The 18,370-nt window shown below is 36.4% G+C and overlaps 1 protein-coding gene across 2 annotated transcripts; it reads left to right on the forward strand.

Moving 5' to 3' along the window:
• Positions 1 to 295: 295 nt before the first annotated feature.
• On the forward strand, positions 296 to 10,882 carry LOC149787507 (protein rolling stone-like). 2 transcript variants are annotated; one of them, XM_089975604.1, is made up of 4 exons: positions 296 to 456; positions 6,025 to 6,241; positions 6,994 to 7,104; positions 9,765 to 10,882. In XM_089975604.1, the coding sequence occupies exons 1-4, from the start codon at positions 367 to 369 to the stop codon at positions 10,154 to 10,156; spliced, it is 810 nt and encodes a 269-aa protein (XP_089831730.1). In that variant the 5' UTR covers positions 296 to 366; the 3' UTR covers positions 10,157 to 10,882. The 2 variants fall into 2 exon arrangements, with proteins under 2 accessions (XP_089831730.1, XP_089831731.1); XM_089975605.1 differs by lacking the exon at positions 6,994 to 7,104.
• Positions 10,883 to 18,370: the final 7,488 nt, after the last annotated feature.

The raw sequence follows: 18,370 nt of genomic DNA on the forward strand, positions 1-18,370 counted from the left end.
CATATATATATATATATATATATATATATATATATATATATATATATATATATATATATATATATATATATATATATATATATATATATATATATGTATGTAAATGCATAAAGTGGTTCAAACTTAAAGAAGTATGGAAGCTAAAGCTATTCAAATGTTCATTCAATTGGTGTCCTTTACTTCCTGACATAAGTCTATTTGATCACGCAAGGAGCTCTTAAAATATAATGATAGCGGGATTTTCACAAAGAGAACATTATGACATATATCATTGGTAAAGAAACCCTAAAAATAACTCTTTCTTTAGCTTATCAAATCAGAAAGGTATGGTTCTACTCTACTGTAATTGGGACAGAAGCTACACACATGAACTGGAAAAAGGACTTAAGGGAAGAATTCCGCCTGAAAAATTTTGGATTGTGTCATGACAGACCCGGTCTTTTTTCAAAATTGCAGGTAGGAAAACTTTTAATGTTATCATAGTACATTTATAAACATATGCTGTAATTCGTACGTGCGGCCTACGTACGTGCATTCATACCCACACTTAGGCATACAAACATAGATATAAGCAAGCATTAGTACCTTGGCACCAACTTACATTCATACTTAAATAATTACTTACATATATACCTACGTACCTGCTGCATGCATACATTCATCAAGCACGCACGCACATACACTCGAACAGACAAACATACATACATACATGCATACATACATGCATACATACATACATATATACATACATGCATGCATGCATGCATGCATACACACACACACACACACACACACACACACACATATACATACATACATACATACATACATACATACATAGCAGTTTTTGAGGTCCGGTATCATAAGTGGTTAGAGCGTCCACCTCAGATGCGGGAGGTCGCGAGCTCGAATCCCATCCGAGTCATACGAAAGAATATACAGTGCTTCAAGCAGTTGATGTTAGTGTTTGTACTGGTCGGCCTGGTGTCAGGAGAATATGACTGGGTGGGATATGATGTAACAAGTCTGCGGCATGACGCTCCAGTAATAAACATCACTGTCAGCTGCCTCACTGCAGACATCATAGTGATTTGACTGAAAAACTGATAAAGCTACGTTAAAAATCCTAAATCACACACACACACACACACACACACACACACACACACATATATATATATATATATATATATATATATATATATATATATATATACACACACACACACACACACACACACGCACACACACCATTTCAATCAAAATTTACTTAATATTGCAATAAAAATTACCGGCAGGTCTATAAAGTAGTCGACAAGGCCATGATGACTTGAAATTATCGTATCAAAGACCAATGAGACGAAATTTGATGGGTACGTGACCCGCTTGATTTAGCCAAGCTGAGATGGAAATGTCGTGGGTAGTAACTCTTCTCTCAAACTATATGGGTATGAATCAGTGCTGAGAGAACACGGGAACCAAACTTCTGGCTCACATGTAATAATTGTAATAAGGATTTAGCAGATGAACAAGATAAAAATGTGAATGCAAAGTTATTAAACGTGAGTTATATATGTAAATACAGATAACATATGACGAAGATTCCTTTGTTTAATTGTATTATTGTGCATACAATATCGTATGCCATTCGAGTTGCTCGATCATTTTGATTCAATAAAGTTTTCATTGACTGTAGGGGTTTTATTATCAATGCTGCAAACGACATGCATACTGTTGTAGGAATTTTATTATCAATACAGTAAACAGCGTGTGAATAAGCTTTATCAACTTGGCTAGATGATTAACAGTTCATTGTCGTTTGTATATCTCTCGTGAATTTTGCTAATGTGCCGCTTATTTGGACTGTTAATGTAAATTGATCTTAAATGCAGTTCCTTTCAATTTGATTATTACGAAACTATGCTGTGATCAAATTGCACAAAATAGTGTTCGAGTGGTACGTTAAATATATCATATTACTGTATCTGATGTACTTATTGTACTATTTTTTTAATAATCTTTAATTTCTAATCCATTAAATAGATTTTTTTCTTGAAGTATCGCCTTACTCTACGTTCTTATAGGGTCCTATTTCTGCTTCTAATGAGTTCTAACTCTCTAACCTGTCAGATTACGTTGGTGTATGACATGCTGTTGATGTATACATTGAAACCTATATACCTGTCAGAGAGGAATGAGCCTATTCCTGGACCCCAAATTATGTTACGATATAGTATCATACGAAGGAAATTTATTTACAATTACACTAATATAATGTAACAAGTTACAGAGTTAAAGTTCGCTCCAAGCAGTAATCGATCTATCTATCTATCTATCCATCTATCTATCTATATGTCTGTCTGTCTGTCTGTATGTATGTATTTATGTACGTACGCTGTATAAATGATCTACCACGAGATGTATACATTTTTTATTTATACAGCGTACATACAATACATATATTTTATTTATATCACATACAAATACACATATTTGCACTTTGAATGGAGTTATGATATGCTCCAGGCAACTGTGTATTGACCGAGTGAATGAACTCCTCATATCCCTGCGAGTGTGTCCGCTACAAAACGTAGTTCTACGATTTTTCTTGTTGCTCACAATCATATTTGTAAATTGATAAGCTGGTTGTTTTCTTTTTCAGTTTTATTTTTATTCACATTTAATGAATCAATATAAGACACATTAATGATTAAAACATGAAATATGGATGTTTATGAAGAAAGTAATGCACTGCGAATACGGTTGCCTACTTGTACACTGAACTTGTACTGTCAGACATTCACGTACTGGCGCACAGGGATTCGTTACAACGAAAATTTGGTGTATCCGTCCATGAATCAAGGGATGTGGGTTCTAACCTGTAACAATATAACACAAGGGAAGACACCAGTCCGCACCCCTCGGTAGTTCCAACCCTGCTAGCTTATCCTAAATGCATCTTCTAATTTCCAACTTAAGCCAGTCATAATCAAGAATAGACTTCGTTCAATTTGTGACATATTGGAGAAAATGCAATAATTGTTCGCCGATTTAGACGTCTGGACAATTACTATCTGGCATTCCCCATTGTATTGGGATAGTGTGGATTTCACCATTGACCGAAAGGTAAGATCTGAACAACCTCGAGTCCGCAGTAAATATCGATAATGTACATTGTGATGCGTTTTAATTTTGGTGGCAAAAATAAATACTGTTTTTCGTAAATTTGGTGCTGATTGCTGGTTACATTGTTGCACAGTGCATTGTTAACTCCTGAAACATACTTATTGTTGAACTAGAGATTCGAGGTTGTTCGGATCATAATATCAATGACATTACGATGAACCAGATTACTGTATGCTACTTAGTACAAGTTCCGTTTTAATGTTTCGTCCAGCGTAATATGTTTTTCTCTTTCACTCCAGATTTGTGCTTATTTTATAATTTACAGACGAGAGGGGAATGGAAAAAAGAAAGGATTCCGATGAAATTGTGTACCATTTAGAAAACAGGGATTAATAATGCTTTGTATCGTTATTTTCATGTCATTTATGATTAATGAACGAGTAGAAATTCATCATATCTGCCTCGCAGCATAAGAAATGAGTAGCAAAATGGCCACTGTCTTCAGGAAATTCGTAAATCTCCCTCACAATTATTAATAATTATAATTTTTGAGAAATAGTTTCTTGTCACATTTTTGCCTCCTTGATCATGCAGCAATGGCGCTTCTCCATTACTAATGAAATATAAACAAAGAGTGAAAAGTAGTATTTTGAAATATTGCTCAAGCTTGCAGATTTTGTTACTTGATATGTTTCCTTACAGAAATTGATTAGTGGGTACAGATATCCGTTAATTGACGACCTGTGGTAATTTTAACTTTTCTCAACAATGAAGCGTGAAATTGATATGTACATCATTTTCGTTAATATCAAATGTGTTTACAATAACTGACCGGCTGTGCAAATATAAACGACAATTAAAACAAGTACGATAACCTTTTCTATATTTTACGTTTTCTGCATAGAAAGCCAGCAAACACGTAACTAGATGTATAGGTCTTATCCCTTTTCACATATCAGAATTGTCATCTACCTCCAGCCATGCTTTGTCAAGTTTTACAAGGTCAAGTATGCTACATTATCACTCTGATGATTCATACTCCAGGAATAATGATATACGATAAATATTGATGACGTTACTTCAGATAAAGTGTCGGTAAACGGTAAATAAAGGTCACGTGTGACTCAATTTTGAGTGAGTGTATCGCAAATGTTATTGAACCGAGATCCACTTCAAAATCAAAGTCAATTTGAGATGACTCTGAGATCAAAGAAACGTCTTCACTATGGATGTAAAGTTACCATAATTCATGGTCAGTCAATAAAAGATTCTGAATATGATTGTTTCATTAAGATGGCGTTTAGAGCAGTTCAAGGAAATCATTTAAAGATATCAATCTCAAGCAGATTAATGAGAAAGCAATCTTCCCAAAAATGCCAGCTCTATTGAAGCTACATGACAAAAGAAACAAAAGTATTGTATTAAAATCAAGGGAGTTGTCTACGTGCTTTATTATAAACCAAAGTGGTATTTTTGTTCCTGAAAGGAACCCTACATGTTCTCCGTTCAGTATATTGCAAAATTTGCATTGCTGCAGACGTTTTTCGCGAATTGGATACCGTCTTCACTCGCTTATAGTTAAGGCAAACTGCAAACAACAAAATATCCTGATCGGCCGTAGCATAATACGCCTGCATATGAGGATCTATGTTCTTTGTTCTACTGATCACCCATAACAGACTGCATAGACCCAGGTCTGAGGCGTATTATGTGACGGCATGTCTGGGTCTGTGCAGTTTGCAGTTGGACTCGTCTTGTAAGCGAATAACACCTTATATTGTATAAATGAATAATACCGTACTTGGTGCAACGGATTTTCTTTCCAGAATACTAGGTAGATATGATATAGTCAAACTATTACAGTTTGCACACCTTTCATTACTTGTAACGAGGTTTTGCTTGCAATTAACATGACTCCAAATCTGAAAAGTTAACCAACAAAATGGTTGATGATAACGGAGAGTTCGGGTTGAAATAATACACCATGTACCGATTTGTTAGTTTTTGGAGTTTCTGATCGTTTCATCATTGACGTGGATCATGTTTCATCCTCCTTTTCGTCAAGTGATGGGTCCAAGAAGTCAACCCCCGACAATATTATTTGATTGGAGATCATAAAACTGTGAAGCTTGAGTTTGACTTTGTAGCACTCAGCAAATTAATAACTGCTTTTGTTAAGTATGTATGTGTTGTCTAAATCTGGTTGTGTTGCTTTATTAAATGACGCCGTGTTCAATATCACCAAAAGACTTATTAAGTGTTGCCGTCCTTTGCTAGATGTTTTTCTCTTATGTTGAAGACATGATGGGTATTTATCGATGTGTAAATTTGACCTAATCAGTCACAAAGTAAATAAAGTCCGAAGGAGACCTTGTTAAAGAGAAGTCGACTTTTAAAAATGAAACTTTTTATCAGATAGATATAGACAACTGAGTAGTAAATAGATAAATACGAATGTTTTAAACACACTTTCTCATTCTTATCTTTCTGTCTCTTTGATTTCTTTATTTTATCTCTGGGTTTTGTAAAATATCAGCAGCTGCAGTAGTAATATTTACACCACTACCACCACCATCAATACTACTTCTACTATAGATAACAATAATAATAATAATAATAATAATAATAATAATAATAATAATAATAATAATAAGTAAAGGCTTGAAAAGAGACAATACTATTTCCCCGCATCGCCAAATGGGAAACAAAATGTTTCAAGTAGAGCGATATTTAAAAACTATTTTAACAAAATTTAAGCGAGACGGCATTTACTAACGAAATTGGCGACATTAAGAACGGCGACATGGAGCAACGTTCCGTAAGATTTTGGCAGCATTTAAGAATATTATAACTTCAAAGCAACTGGTGACGTCCAGACTTGATATTTATTTCTTCCAGTGCGGAACTTACCTAGCTCAAACGATTTGGTTGCTGCCTTGGACACTCTACTTTCTGGTGCTGATGGTGATCGATTTTACAGTATACAATTCCCATCAGGGTGCGAAATGGCTCGTCTACCTCAGCAACTGGGATTGTATATTAATACCTGTCACATCTGGCTGGGATTTGTCCTGCACTGTCTACATTGCCTGCAAAAGAAAGGATATCATAAAAGGTACAGGGTAAAATAAACATGTTGCCCTATTCAATTCTACTTGTTTCCCACTTGCTCTTAACAAAGCTTTTTGAGTCCATAGTTTATAGAACTCGAAGAATTCTCAATTGACAACAAGGTCAGTAAAACAGTCTGTGATGAACGAGATGGCTTTCAATTTATACATGTTATTAATAGAATGCCAACCATGAATTTACAATAAATTCTTTTTGGACCTTGGTAGTCTAAGGAGAGAGTGTTCATTTTGTCGTTTAGAAAGAGATTAAGGTCATGAACACGAATAGATACAGCTTATTTTAATCAACAAATAATTTACAGAGATTACTCAAGCCATTTAGTGACAGAGTTCAAACATTACTGAGAGCCGAGGAGGACTAACGGAATCATTTGTACCAAGACTATTCATGATCCCAGCTTACACGAGTACAGTAAAATTCTAAACGTAAAGTCCCCTAATGCCAACATGCGTAAGGGCTTTATGGGTTTCGATAACACTTTAAATACATATTTTGCATTATCATTACGCGGAAATGGGAGCGAAGTGCCTTTCCCAAGTATACACTCTGGCAACCAATATGGGCTGGGCTGGGCAGGTTTGGAAACCTGGAACCATTGGATTACGAGACTGGCGGTACTGAGTGGGACGCGGGGATGGGAAGTAGGTGTTAGGGGAGATTAATGGGTTCTATTCGATCAATCTAACCATTAATATGTATCAGACTGATAACAAACACTGTTTCCTTTGTCTCCAGATGAATGCAAAGACATGACTTGGTATACACGGACAGAGTGGGTTCTATACAATATAACCAATACTGCAGCGATATTCGTCACCATTTTGTTCTGGACACTACTGCCACCTAGTGAGTTCATCTTTATGCACCGTAAACATTGCGCTAATACGCTATAACTGACTTCCATTTTTCGTCAGTATGTGAATGAGATGCTTACCTGGTTAGTTAGCATGTTGACAATTAATTTGGTTCGTTAGTCAAACAGACACTCCGATATTTACTTTCTTACCAGTACTTAATTAACGACTTAAGTCCATTGTTATATATATATATATATATATATATATATATATATATATATATATATATATATATATATATATATATATATATATGAAAGTCAACAAGCTTTGTAAAATTTAACAATTTATTTCCCTAAAATACAGAAACGAACTTACAGTTTTACTAATCAAATCCAAAAAATAATCCAAGAATAAAGCAAGAATTAAGAACAAAAGTCCTAGTAATAAAATATCCTAATGAAACTGAGTTCGAATGGAGATGAAATCCAAAATAGAAGGCGATGACGTATGCTGTGGTCAGCGTTGTCCTCATGTGTCAACAGTTCTTTGTTGAATCACAGAAAATAATATTTTTGAATTCTGTGTAAAATTCGATAAATGTTCTAGCCCAAGAATTAATTTAGAGTACAAGTATTTTCCAGGGAAAAATAATCTCTTAGAATCCAAATAATTTGAAGAAAAAAAATTAAAAAATTAACTCAAACTGGTCACAACAAAACATCTTTAAGTGTCAATAGTTTAAAGCCCAACTGCCTAAATTCTCATAGGAAACAGTGATATACTAATTTAAGACGCAAACAGATTCCCGTATGAGGGTCACATGATCCCGTTTCTAGAACAAGATGGAAGCTTTTAACATGTCCAACATCAAGTCCTTGACTAAAACCAATGAGTTTTGTTCTGTACAATTTAAAAAAAAAATGAAAAACGTTGTTTACTTCCACTGTTACTATATCTGAATCAAGGTCAGGAACTAGGTCAGCGTTAGATACAAATCTTCTAGTATTGGGTGTTTGCTAAAAACAGTCAGGTTAAACAGAATGTCTTGAAAATGTCAAATCCAGTAAATAAAGTTACAATACAAGAGGATTTAATGGAATAATTAAACAATATTAAAACTGTCAAACAAACAATTAAATTAAATCAAATATACATAACTATTTATGCGATCATATTATATATCCGCCATGTATAGCCTATCGTGTGCTGAAAAATGGCGTAAAACACCACGACAACAACAATATATATATATACACCTACGTTAGTTCCGAAATGGTACTTAACCTTCTTGATAATCTAGCTATGATATGGAGAAAGGCTTTAAATGTTTCTTGTCTTTTATGTTTTTGTTTTTCTGACAGAGACAAAAATCTTTATTCATCTCTTAATGTCACGAGCTTGAAAATTAAATGCTCGATTTTAACATTACATCTCGCTGTGAGCTTGCGTGGTTTCTTATTCGTTTTCACACAAAAATGCCATTAACGTGTATGTACAAATCAATACATTAATTTCGGAGAATGTAAGGGCCGAAAAGATACAGAACTGTATTTATACACGGATGTCAATACCAGGAAGGCATATTTCTGTCTGCCACGTACCACTCAGATGTATGTATTTGTGTATAAACTATTAATAACTTGAGCATAAGGGTTACAGTCCTGTTCCGTTAGGTGAACAGATTCTGTTCACTCTGACGTTGTCCGCCGTCCCGTGCAAAAAGTATCCCACGATATTTGCAAATTATTTGAAGAAGAAATAGCTTCACAAAACATTGGGATAATGACATGATACGTTTTTATATAAAGCTTTTAATCACAGCCAAATTGCGCTTTTTCAGGATTTAATTGATAAATGAAGTTAGGGTAAATACCTTGCAAATATTCATATTCCAATGACGAATAAACACTGATGGTTAGTTAATACGTGCGATGACGTCGATAATAATGATTGTCCTTTGTCAGTAAAGTTTTCATCTTCATTAACAGGGAGCGATATCTAAGCTCTTTGAAATGTTGAATGTTTGTAATGTTAATCTGAGAATGATTTTTTTTCTTCTCATCAACCTGAGATACCCGTAAACACCATTCTGTTCATGTGTATCTTTACCAACTCCCCCAGTCAGATATACAAAGATTTTAATTTGAGTGATTTTCGATGATAATGGTTTCCTTAAAGTAGACACCTGTGACATTAATTGTATTTAGTGACTTGGAAATATATACAAGGAAAATAGTGTCCACAAAACAATGTTTGTTCAAGTCAGAGAAAGACAAAAAGAAAAGGAAATATTTGCCGAGCTTTTTCACAAAACGGTTTTCGATTGGAGATACGTAATTTAAAATAGATATTTCATTAGAAACACGAATGGCACAACTGTTGAGCGAGACAGAGAGAAATAGAGAAATACTGCGTCACACACTCGTCTCTGATAAAATAACATGTTTAAATCGATCGATAGAATTAGTTTTAAATCACTATTAGATAATTAACTTTCAGACGTTGATGATAATATCACCAATTAGTAACGAATCTATAACTGTGTTCTTTAATATAGAATATGTATTCCTTTATATTTTGTCACTAGAAATCACTAAAATTTGATCTCAAATCGGAATTTATATTAACCCTATCTCTTTAATTCACTTTAGCAAATGAGCTAGAACACTACATTTAATATTACCCTATATTGGTATTTCATTTCAGGCACTCAGTACGCCAGTATCAACAAACACGTGATCAATATGGTATTCGTGGTCTTAAACATGTGCATAACAGCAAAACCCATCCGCCTTTTGCACGCTTACCAACCAATGTTATTCTGCTTTATCTACGCCATTTTCTCTGTCATTTTCCAAAAGTCAGGAGGTGGAGCAATTTATGAGCCATTAGACTGGGACATGCCTGGAAAGACATCTTGGTTCGTCGTGGTTCTTCTGTTGATAGGAGTTCCATTTATCCATTCAATCTGTTTCCTCATTTTCAAATTGCGGCAGCTAATCAGCAGAAAATGGTGCAATCGTAAGTCCACACAGGTGACAGACAGTGCCTTTGAACCAAGAGAAATGGCAGATAAAACGAATGAACAAGCCGTTTGACTACATCAAGAGACATCACCATTCAAAAGCAATATAGAAAATAAATAGTTGTATAAAATGGAGAATCATACATTAATTTAACACAGAGCTTTTGAAAACCTACATAGTCTGAAGTAATAAACTGTAATAACTAACGTTGTTGTATAGTCTGATATCTGTGATAATTTGAATTGCAATATAATTATTTCAGTGCCGAAACCAGAGATAGTTTGATGCATGCAAGAAGACTCCCCCCCCCCCCCGCCCTTTCTTCAAGTAGATTGTTCGAGTGAAAATTATGTTTCACTTTTCGATGTTATATTTAGAGTACTTTCAATCTTGATTAAAACTTAAATTTGCCAAGCCGATTTTTATTCTGCTTTCACACAAATATTTACCAATTTATGATAATTGCATTTAATTACTTTGTGTTGTCGTCTTCTTAAAGTCCAAAAAGGATGCACTTCAAATGGCCGTTGTATTGTTTGTCAGGACTGTGAATTTTAAGATTTCATTTTGATGTTGCAAAATATGTGATGTTTTACTTTATTCTATAAATAATAGATAATGCAGACAGAATCGATATATTTTCCATGTTAACCGCCTTTGGTTAGGCGGTCATCCTAGACTTTTGAACTCCATAAAGCACGCGACTTTCACTCTTTAAAGACTCATTATGGATTACAAAATATCCTAAAATGGCTGATTATGAATTTTCAGTAAAATTAAATAAACAATACACATCTATGTGTTCGTTTACCTTTAATAATTCTTTATTCAATGTTAAGGTCAATTTTCTTTAAATCCACGAGCAATGAGAATGGCAATTTTATATTAGTATTGTCATCTTCTCTATAATTTATTTCAGATTCTGTTTTAATAGATTATTAGTTTTTTTTGTCCTTTTTATTTTACTCACTTCGCCATTGTTCCGCATTTCACTACCACTTTCTAAACACTTATGTTTTACTTTTTTCCACAAGATGTCCACAATATGGCAAAAAAATGGACATTTTCGTTTTGATTCTTCACAATACGTATTTTTGAGTTGTAGATAATTTTTCTAAACATTTTTTAATGTTGTTTGAAGTTTTGATGCCAATGCAGTTGCACAAATTGATTTTGGCTCCTTAATGCTCCTGATGCCTCTATGATCTGCTGAATTCCAGTTCTCTTTCACAATATTTAGAATTGGCGTAATATTGTCTGCTACTACTTTAGAAGTTAGTTTCTGCATTATTTGTTTGTATCTTATTTTTGCGTGTAAAAACAGCTGTACATCAGCCTCGACTTTTCAAAACATTTCTGCAATAACTGGTGCTGGTAATGTTTGCCTCTTGCTGTTTCCACGAATCCAATATCCGTAAATCGGATTCAACTTCAAACGCAGTTTCCCAAAATATTTCCATTTCTTCAGCCTTGTTTGTGATATCTATTTTGACTGAGGGTTGCTTCTTTTTATTATTTCCTTTTTTTCCTTTTATTTTTTTTTTAGTTCTTTAGAATACTTCAGTGACCTGTGAATAATGCTTTGCATACTGCTTTCCCCAGTTTATTGGCACCGGACCTATCATCATCAAACATGCACAGCACTTTTAACTCTCGTTTACATGCCAGTGACTATGCTATTTTTAGGCCTGACGTCATCTGCGAAATTCACAGTCAGATGGAGCTTACAGTGGTAAATACCTATATCGACAATTTCATATCGAATGTCAGAGTCTCAAATTTCCATTTTTCAACTGTTGATAAAAAAAAATTCCAGATAAGAAGTTTCTTGTTTAAAGGATGTTAGTTGGTCCTTGGTCACTCATTATATTTTAATACATTAGAATAATGTAGTGCTAACATCGTTATTATATGTATTACAGACAAGTTTCAGTTTAACAACATTTTCGTAGAAACTTCCAGTCCTTAATAAGTAAAGCTGCTCTTCCCAAGCAAGTCTTTTTTTATTAAGTACATTTTCTATCTTCCTAAGGTTTATATTTTACCACTCCGAATTTTCAATTGTTTTGCTCCTTTTTTTCTTCTTTTTATTTATCAGCATTATGGAGCCTTGTGTTTGCATAACGCATCTGTCGTTTTACATATTTGATGGTTGTTTGTAACTGAATTATCCCTACAGAAGCTTCTACAATTTTTTGTGTGTGATTTATTTGACACTGTTGTAGTGTCTATTTTTCTACTAACAGCTTGTATTTCATATTCCAGTTTGAATACCTCAGATTCTTTACGTCTTCGTGATCTTTTAGCATTGTATACTTCATTTTTCTTTTTTCAGTAATTGTTTCCTTCTATTGTCGTTTCGTTGATGCATTCTCAAAATCTCGACCGATTTCATCACAAATTATACCCTCATCTTTAAAATCAATTTTAATGTATTCATTTGGTTTTCCCGTTTTTATGTTTTCCCAGTCTTCATGTTCATTTAGCTTCTTAGCTTCCAAAACACACTTTCTCACTTTCTTCTTGGAATATGATATTCTGTTTCCGGGCTGATCTTAGCCTGTTGCTCATGAGCTTCATCTGACAGTTTATTATAGTTTTTCATTTGACAGCTTATTATAGTTTTTCATTTGACAGTTTATTATAGTTTTTCATTTGACAGTTTATTATAGTTTTTTATTTTACTTCACATGGGCTTTTCCCAACAGGATTGGCAATTTTATGTCAATCAAAATGTTCATCTGCAATCCCTTTTTGGTGCTGTGTATGCGTCTTTCGACACGTTTTGATGACAGAAACTGTTCTAATTCTGCCATTTACCTATGTCTGGACTGCCTAACACGCTTTCGGTGCAACAGTCTGCCTTTCGGATGAAATGTACCTTTATTTATAGATACTGTTTAAATGTGTGCAGGCCTCAGAAGAAAGAGCTTTTTATGGAAGTGCTTACAAAAGTCAAGAATAAATGCCACAGAAACTTTTATAACTCTAATCATCATAATGTAGCAATAAATATTGTTTAACCATTCTGTTTTAAAATACTTCAAATATGCCATGTATTGGGAAGACAATTCTATTTTAGTATCATACCTTCTAGTTTAGAAAAATAGCCAAAATGCAAATAACACATACACAGATCTTCTCTTACGAAGTACATATGATATTCATTCATCCAGTAATTAGTAATGATGTGGATAGATTCTGTAGCGAAGGAAAAGATTAAATGAAAATACTAATAGTAAAACAGTATCAGAAGTTTAACAAAAATGTTTTTAAAAAATTAAACTTGCATGTTTTAAGTTATTATTGCAAAATACTGTTTACAAATACTTTTGCTCCTAATAAATTATAATATGTAATTCACTCATAAATACATATAATCATTTCATCAGTGTGTGGTGTGCATAATGCCTATAATCACTAATAAATTATATCGTTTTGAGGGGATATTTGTTTCGTAGAAAGAACGTGCGGGATAGAGTGTGCAGGCAGTGTGACTGGTACTGTAACTAACAAACCTGGTTCGTTTTCTTAGGTGGGTTGCATGCCGCACAAGCTGCCACAAGTTTTCTACAACTATCGGATCGCAGCTTAGAAGTAAACAGAGCAAACCGCACCATTGCGTTGGGGAGTAAGTCGAAGCTTCGAGAAGGTACACCGCAAGTAGTGAATAGGGCCACCTTACGTACAATGCAAAATAACATTACAGAGACCCCTGGGCCACTTTACGTACAATGGAAATTTAACATGGCGAAAAATCGTATACCACTTTACGTACAAGGGGAATTAACATGGGAATAAATTGTGGGTCATTTTACGTACAAAGGGAATTTAACATGGGATTCTTTTTTTTAAAAAAAATTTTAAAAAAAGGGTAGGCAATTGAAAAGTCATTCTCTTTTCGAGAAATATGGCTGGCCCTGAAAAGGGCCTTTGGGTTTATGTTAATGTATTCATTAACATAAATGGCACCGCATTGGTCTTCTTCTTGTTCTTAGGCTGCGTCTCACTGTTGGCCCGTAAATCAGCACTCTTTTCAGGCATCCTTGTCTTTTAACGTAGATCCTACGTATCCACAGACTGGTGCTTGTCCTGTGGACAACGCTCCACTTGGATCGGACATATATGAGCATGTCCGTCCTAAACATCATGGAAGACACAAGGGTGGATGACTCAACTGTGGTCCACATCTTGAAGCGACGAGGACAGGTGAATCAATGCAGTGAACTGCGCTTATTTATAGGTAGAGGTAGGATTGAAACGGATTGAGTTCATTCACCAATCGAAACACGCGTTACAGAATTCAGTCAGCTCGCATCCAATCCGAAGAGAACAGTCTGTGACGTCACGTGGTCTATATAGATTCGTTAGCGCTTGTGTGCAGTCAATCTATGCGACAGTGATTCAACATGACGGAAACTCAGAAAACGATCCATTGGGGTGCACCAGCAGGGGAGACTGCCCAAGGGAATCCGGACTTACTTTCAGAAGAGGTGAATTGGGATTTTGTGGATTTTCTCTCCTCGCAAGAATTTGTTCCGGAACCTTCGTTACCTTCTTCATTACCGCAAGTGGAGAATTTTAGACAGAGACAGAAAGAAGAACTGGAGAAATTTATACAACGACAAAAGGAAGCGGAACAAGCTTTTCTCCTACAGCAACAGCAGCAAGAAGAAGAGGTAAGAAAAAAACAACAGCTACAACAGCAAGAAGAAGTAGCAGCAAAGAAACAAGGGTGTGAAAATCAAACGGTCACGGTACTGTTGGACATTTTAGCGGAGTTAAGAAGTCTGAAACAAATGTATCAGACTTCTTTATTACGACCGAAGAGAATACGACCTTCCCGAGCTAAACACGTTAACCCTGTGACTAAGCCTACCGTACCACCCTTAGTGATTTCAACCCAATCATCATCAACATTACGCAGTCCAGAAGTAGGCCTTGGCCGTGGCAAAGGCTTAAGGCAGTTAAAGTTGATTGGTTAAACTCACCCCTACACCAAAATAAAAAGGCCCTTTTCAGGGCCACCCACATTTCTCGAAAAGAAATACAATTTCAATTTGCCAATAACTCAAAAAACCCACTCATTTTACCCTTATAGTACGTGTCTGTGTATGAGTGCGTGAGTGTAGCTTCTTATTTTAAAATCAAAACTCAAAGACACTTACCTTGTATCATTAATTTATTCTTTTCTCCATTTTTTTACAATCCAATTCACAATTCACAACAGAACACTTTAATTAAAAGTTCATTGACTTCTTCTTTCTCCTTGTTTAGTCTCTCTGTTTTTTGAATTTCTTCACCGTCACACTCTTTTCCTCTTCTTCTTCCTCCTCGCTTTCTTCCCTTCTTCTTTTCTTCTCCTGTTTCTTTTTCTTCACCTGTCTTCTTTCTTCCTCAGAAGAATCCCTCTCTTCCTCTGAAGAATCCCTCTCTTCCTCTGAAGAATCCCTCTCTTCTTCTGAAGAATTCCTCTTTTCTTCTGATTCCTCTTGTTTCTTTTTTGGGCAATTTGGAGACCAATGTCCTTTTTCTTTACAATAATAACAGGTATCTTTACTTTTGTCTTTTTTAGCCCCTGTTTTTTTTTCCTTTTTGACGGTCTGGACATTCTGAAGACCAATGCCCTTTCTTCTGACAGATATAGCAAGTATCCTGACTTTTATCTCAAAAGGAAGGAGAGTAGTCCGTGGGCTGGTCTGAAGAGAATTTTCTAATGACCCCTCGCAAAGCTCTGACGAAACGTTCGATTTGGTTAGTCTCTTCCATCGTTGTACTCGGCTTGAGAGTGAAATGAATAGTGAAAAGGACAAGACACACACCCTTTTATATACGCTGGTCTGCCATGACTATAAATTAGTCTATGGTGTTTAAACTTGAGTCATTTGACGTTTTGCACTCAAGATGAAACGATCCTATTCATTGGAGAAGAAAGAAGAAGAAGAAGAAAGTAAGAGGCAGAAACGTGATCTATCGCCTCGTACCAGGGCTGAAATCTTGGCACAAATTCATGCCAGTGATTTTGAAGAGGACATGAGTGAACCAGAATTTGAAACCTCTAAACCAAGTTCACCACCTTTAGTCAACCCTGAAAAGTACTATACCATTCGAGAGACGGAAAAGCGCTCCTCTAGAAAATTTAGAACCACGGCTTACAAATACACGGTGAAGTTTAAAGATTTCAAGGCTGAAGTGCCGTTAGAGAAAGCAGAAGTGTTTATCACTGGGGTGTGGGATTCTTTGCTCACTGCACTCAAGCGACAATGTCAACCCAAAGAAGACGATCGCTTGAGACTTTCCATACAACACGACGGTTTGAAATCCCCTGTTTGGATCGAGTTTAGCACCCCTGCAGAATTGACTGCTTCCAAAGTCATGGACAAGATTCAACACGTACAACAATCTAATGATCAGTTTGACATCACCGATGGAAAAGCCACACTGGACATGACCCACGTCTCTACTCCTCAAGGAACTGGACGCAAAAAGATGTTATTGGTGGAGGACCTTCGCAACACCAAAAAGAGTCTCGTCCGAATTAACAACACTCATGACCAGATGTGTTTAGCTCGTGCCATCGTGGTGGGACGAACCTATGCCAGCAAGAACGACACGGTAGAATGGAAAAGAACCTGGAACACTATTCAACGTTCCCATCGAGCCAAACAACGAAACGAAGCAGAACTCCTGTTGCAACAAGCTGGCCTGTCTAAAAACGCACCCTGTGGCATTCCTGAGATGCAAACATTGCAAGATGTCCTAGCTCCACGCTACACCTTGAAAGTGCACCCTCAAGAAATGCGCGGGCCTCTGTTGTTTCGAGGCCAAGATTTTAAGGACGGAAAATACATTCATGTTTATTATCACGATGACCATTTCGATACCATTACCACCATCACTGGATTCCTGGGATACAGATATTACTGTGAGAAATGTGATTATGGTTATAACAATCGAGAGCAACACAAGCATTGTGGAGTGAAATGCCCAGGATGTTTGGCCTCTCCACCCTGTCTGAGCGAAGAACCAGTGCCTTGTTCAACTTGTCTGCGCACGTTTGTCAGCCCTACCTGTTACCAACAACATTTGAAAACGCAAGGTTCACAGAAGAAATGTGCTTGTCAACTCCTGAGATTGTTCCCTACCTGTGGACAAAGCATATGTACCAATACTGCCAAGGCACACGTATGTCGAGGAAAGAAAAAATGTCACATTTGTCACCACATCGTGGACTTGGAACACCAATGCTACGTGCAAAAATACCAACCCCCACCAGAGAAAGAGGACGGTCACAAGAAGAAAGGCAATTTCATCTTTTTCGATTTCGAATGCATGCAAGAGGCTGGCATTCACATTCCTAATTTTTGCTTGGCTCATCGAGCGTGCGAGAAGTGCATTCAAGAACCTATCTTCAGTCATTGCCCTCACTGCAGCAAGATTCCTGGAGGGCGTGAAAAAATATTTCGGGGACCGAACACGTTAGCCGATTTTGCCCAATGGGTCTTAGACCCCATCGACAAGACGTGGAGCCAAGAGGACATCGAACGTTACGGAGATTGTCATCGTCATGCCACGGTGATGGCTCACAATTTTTCCGGATACGATGGACAGTTTCTTCTCAGATACTGTACGGAACATGGCACCGAACGTCCTAAAGTGACTTTGAACGGAGCCAAAATCATTTTCATGCAAATGGGACAAGTACAGTTTAAAGATTCGATGAGCTATTTGGCCATGCCTTTGAGTCGAATGCCTAAAACGTTTGGAATGACAGAAATGGCTAAAGGGTACTTTCCACACTTTTTCAATACGGAAGCCAATCAACACGCCGTTCTACCCCATTTACCTGAGGCTCACTATTACGACCCCGACAACATGCGTACCGAACAACGAGAAGCTTTCTACGCTTGGTACCAGGCTCATGCCTCTGACCCCTTCGACTTTCAGGAAGAAATGCTAAAGTATTGTCGTTCCGACGTGGACATTTTACGACGTTGCTGTGGAAAATTTCGAGAACTGTTCATGGAACACGGAGGGGTCGATCCTTTGAAAGAAGCTTGCACCATTGCCAAAGCGTGTTCCTTAGTGTACCGACAACGATTCATGTCTGAAAACACCGTAGCTGTCATCAGCCCACAAACGACCCACTATGTTAAGCGTCAATACTCGGTCAAAGCCCTACGCTGGTTACAGTACTTGTGCGACAAGGAAAACAAATGGATTCAGCATGCCCGCAACGGATGGGGTGAAAAGACCATCGGAACGTATTCGGTAGATGGCTGGGAC

Source organism: Sinohyriopsis cumingii, chromosome 11 (assembly GCF_028554795.1).
Source record: "Sinohyriopsis cumingii isolate HCF-2022 chromosome 11, ASM2855479v2, whole genome shotgun sequence".
NCBI lineage: Eukaryota > Metazoa > Mollusca > Bivalvia > Unionida > Unionidae > Sinohyriopsis > Sinohyriopsis cumingii.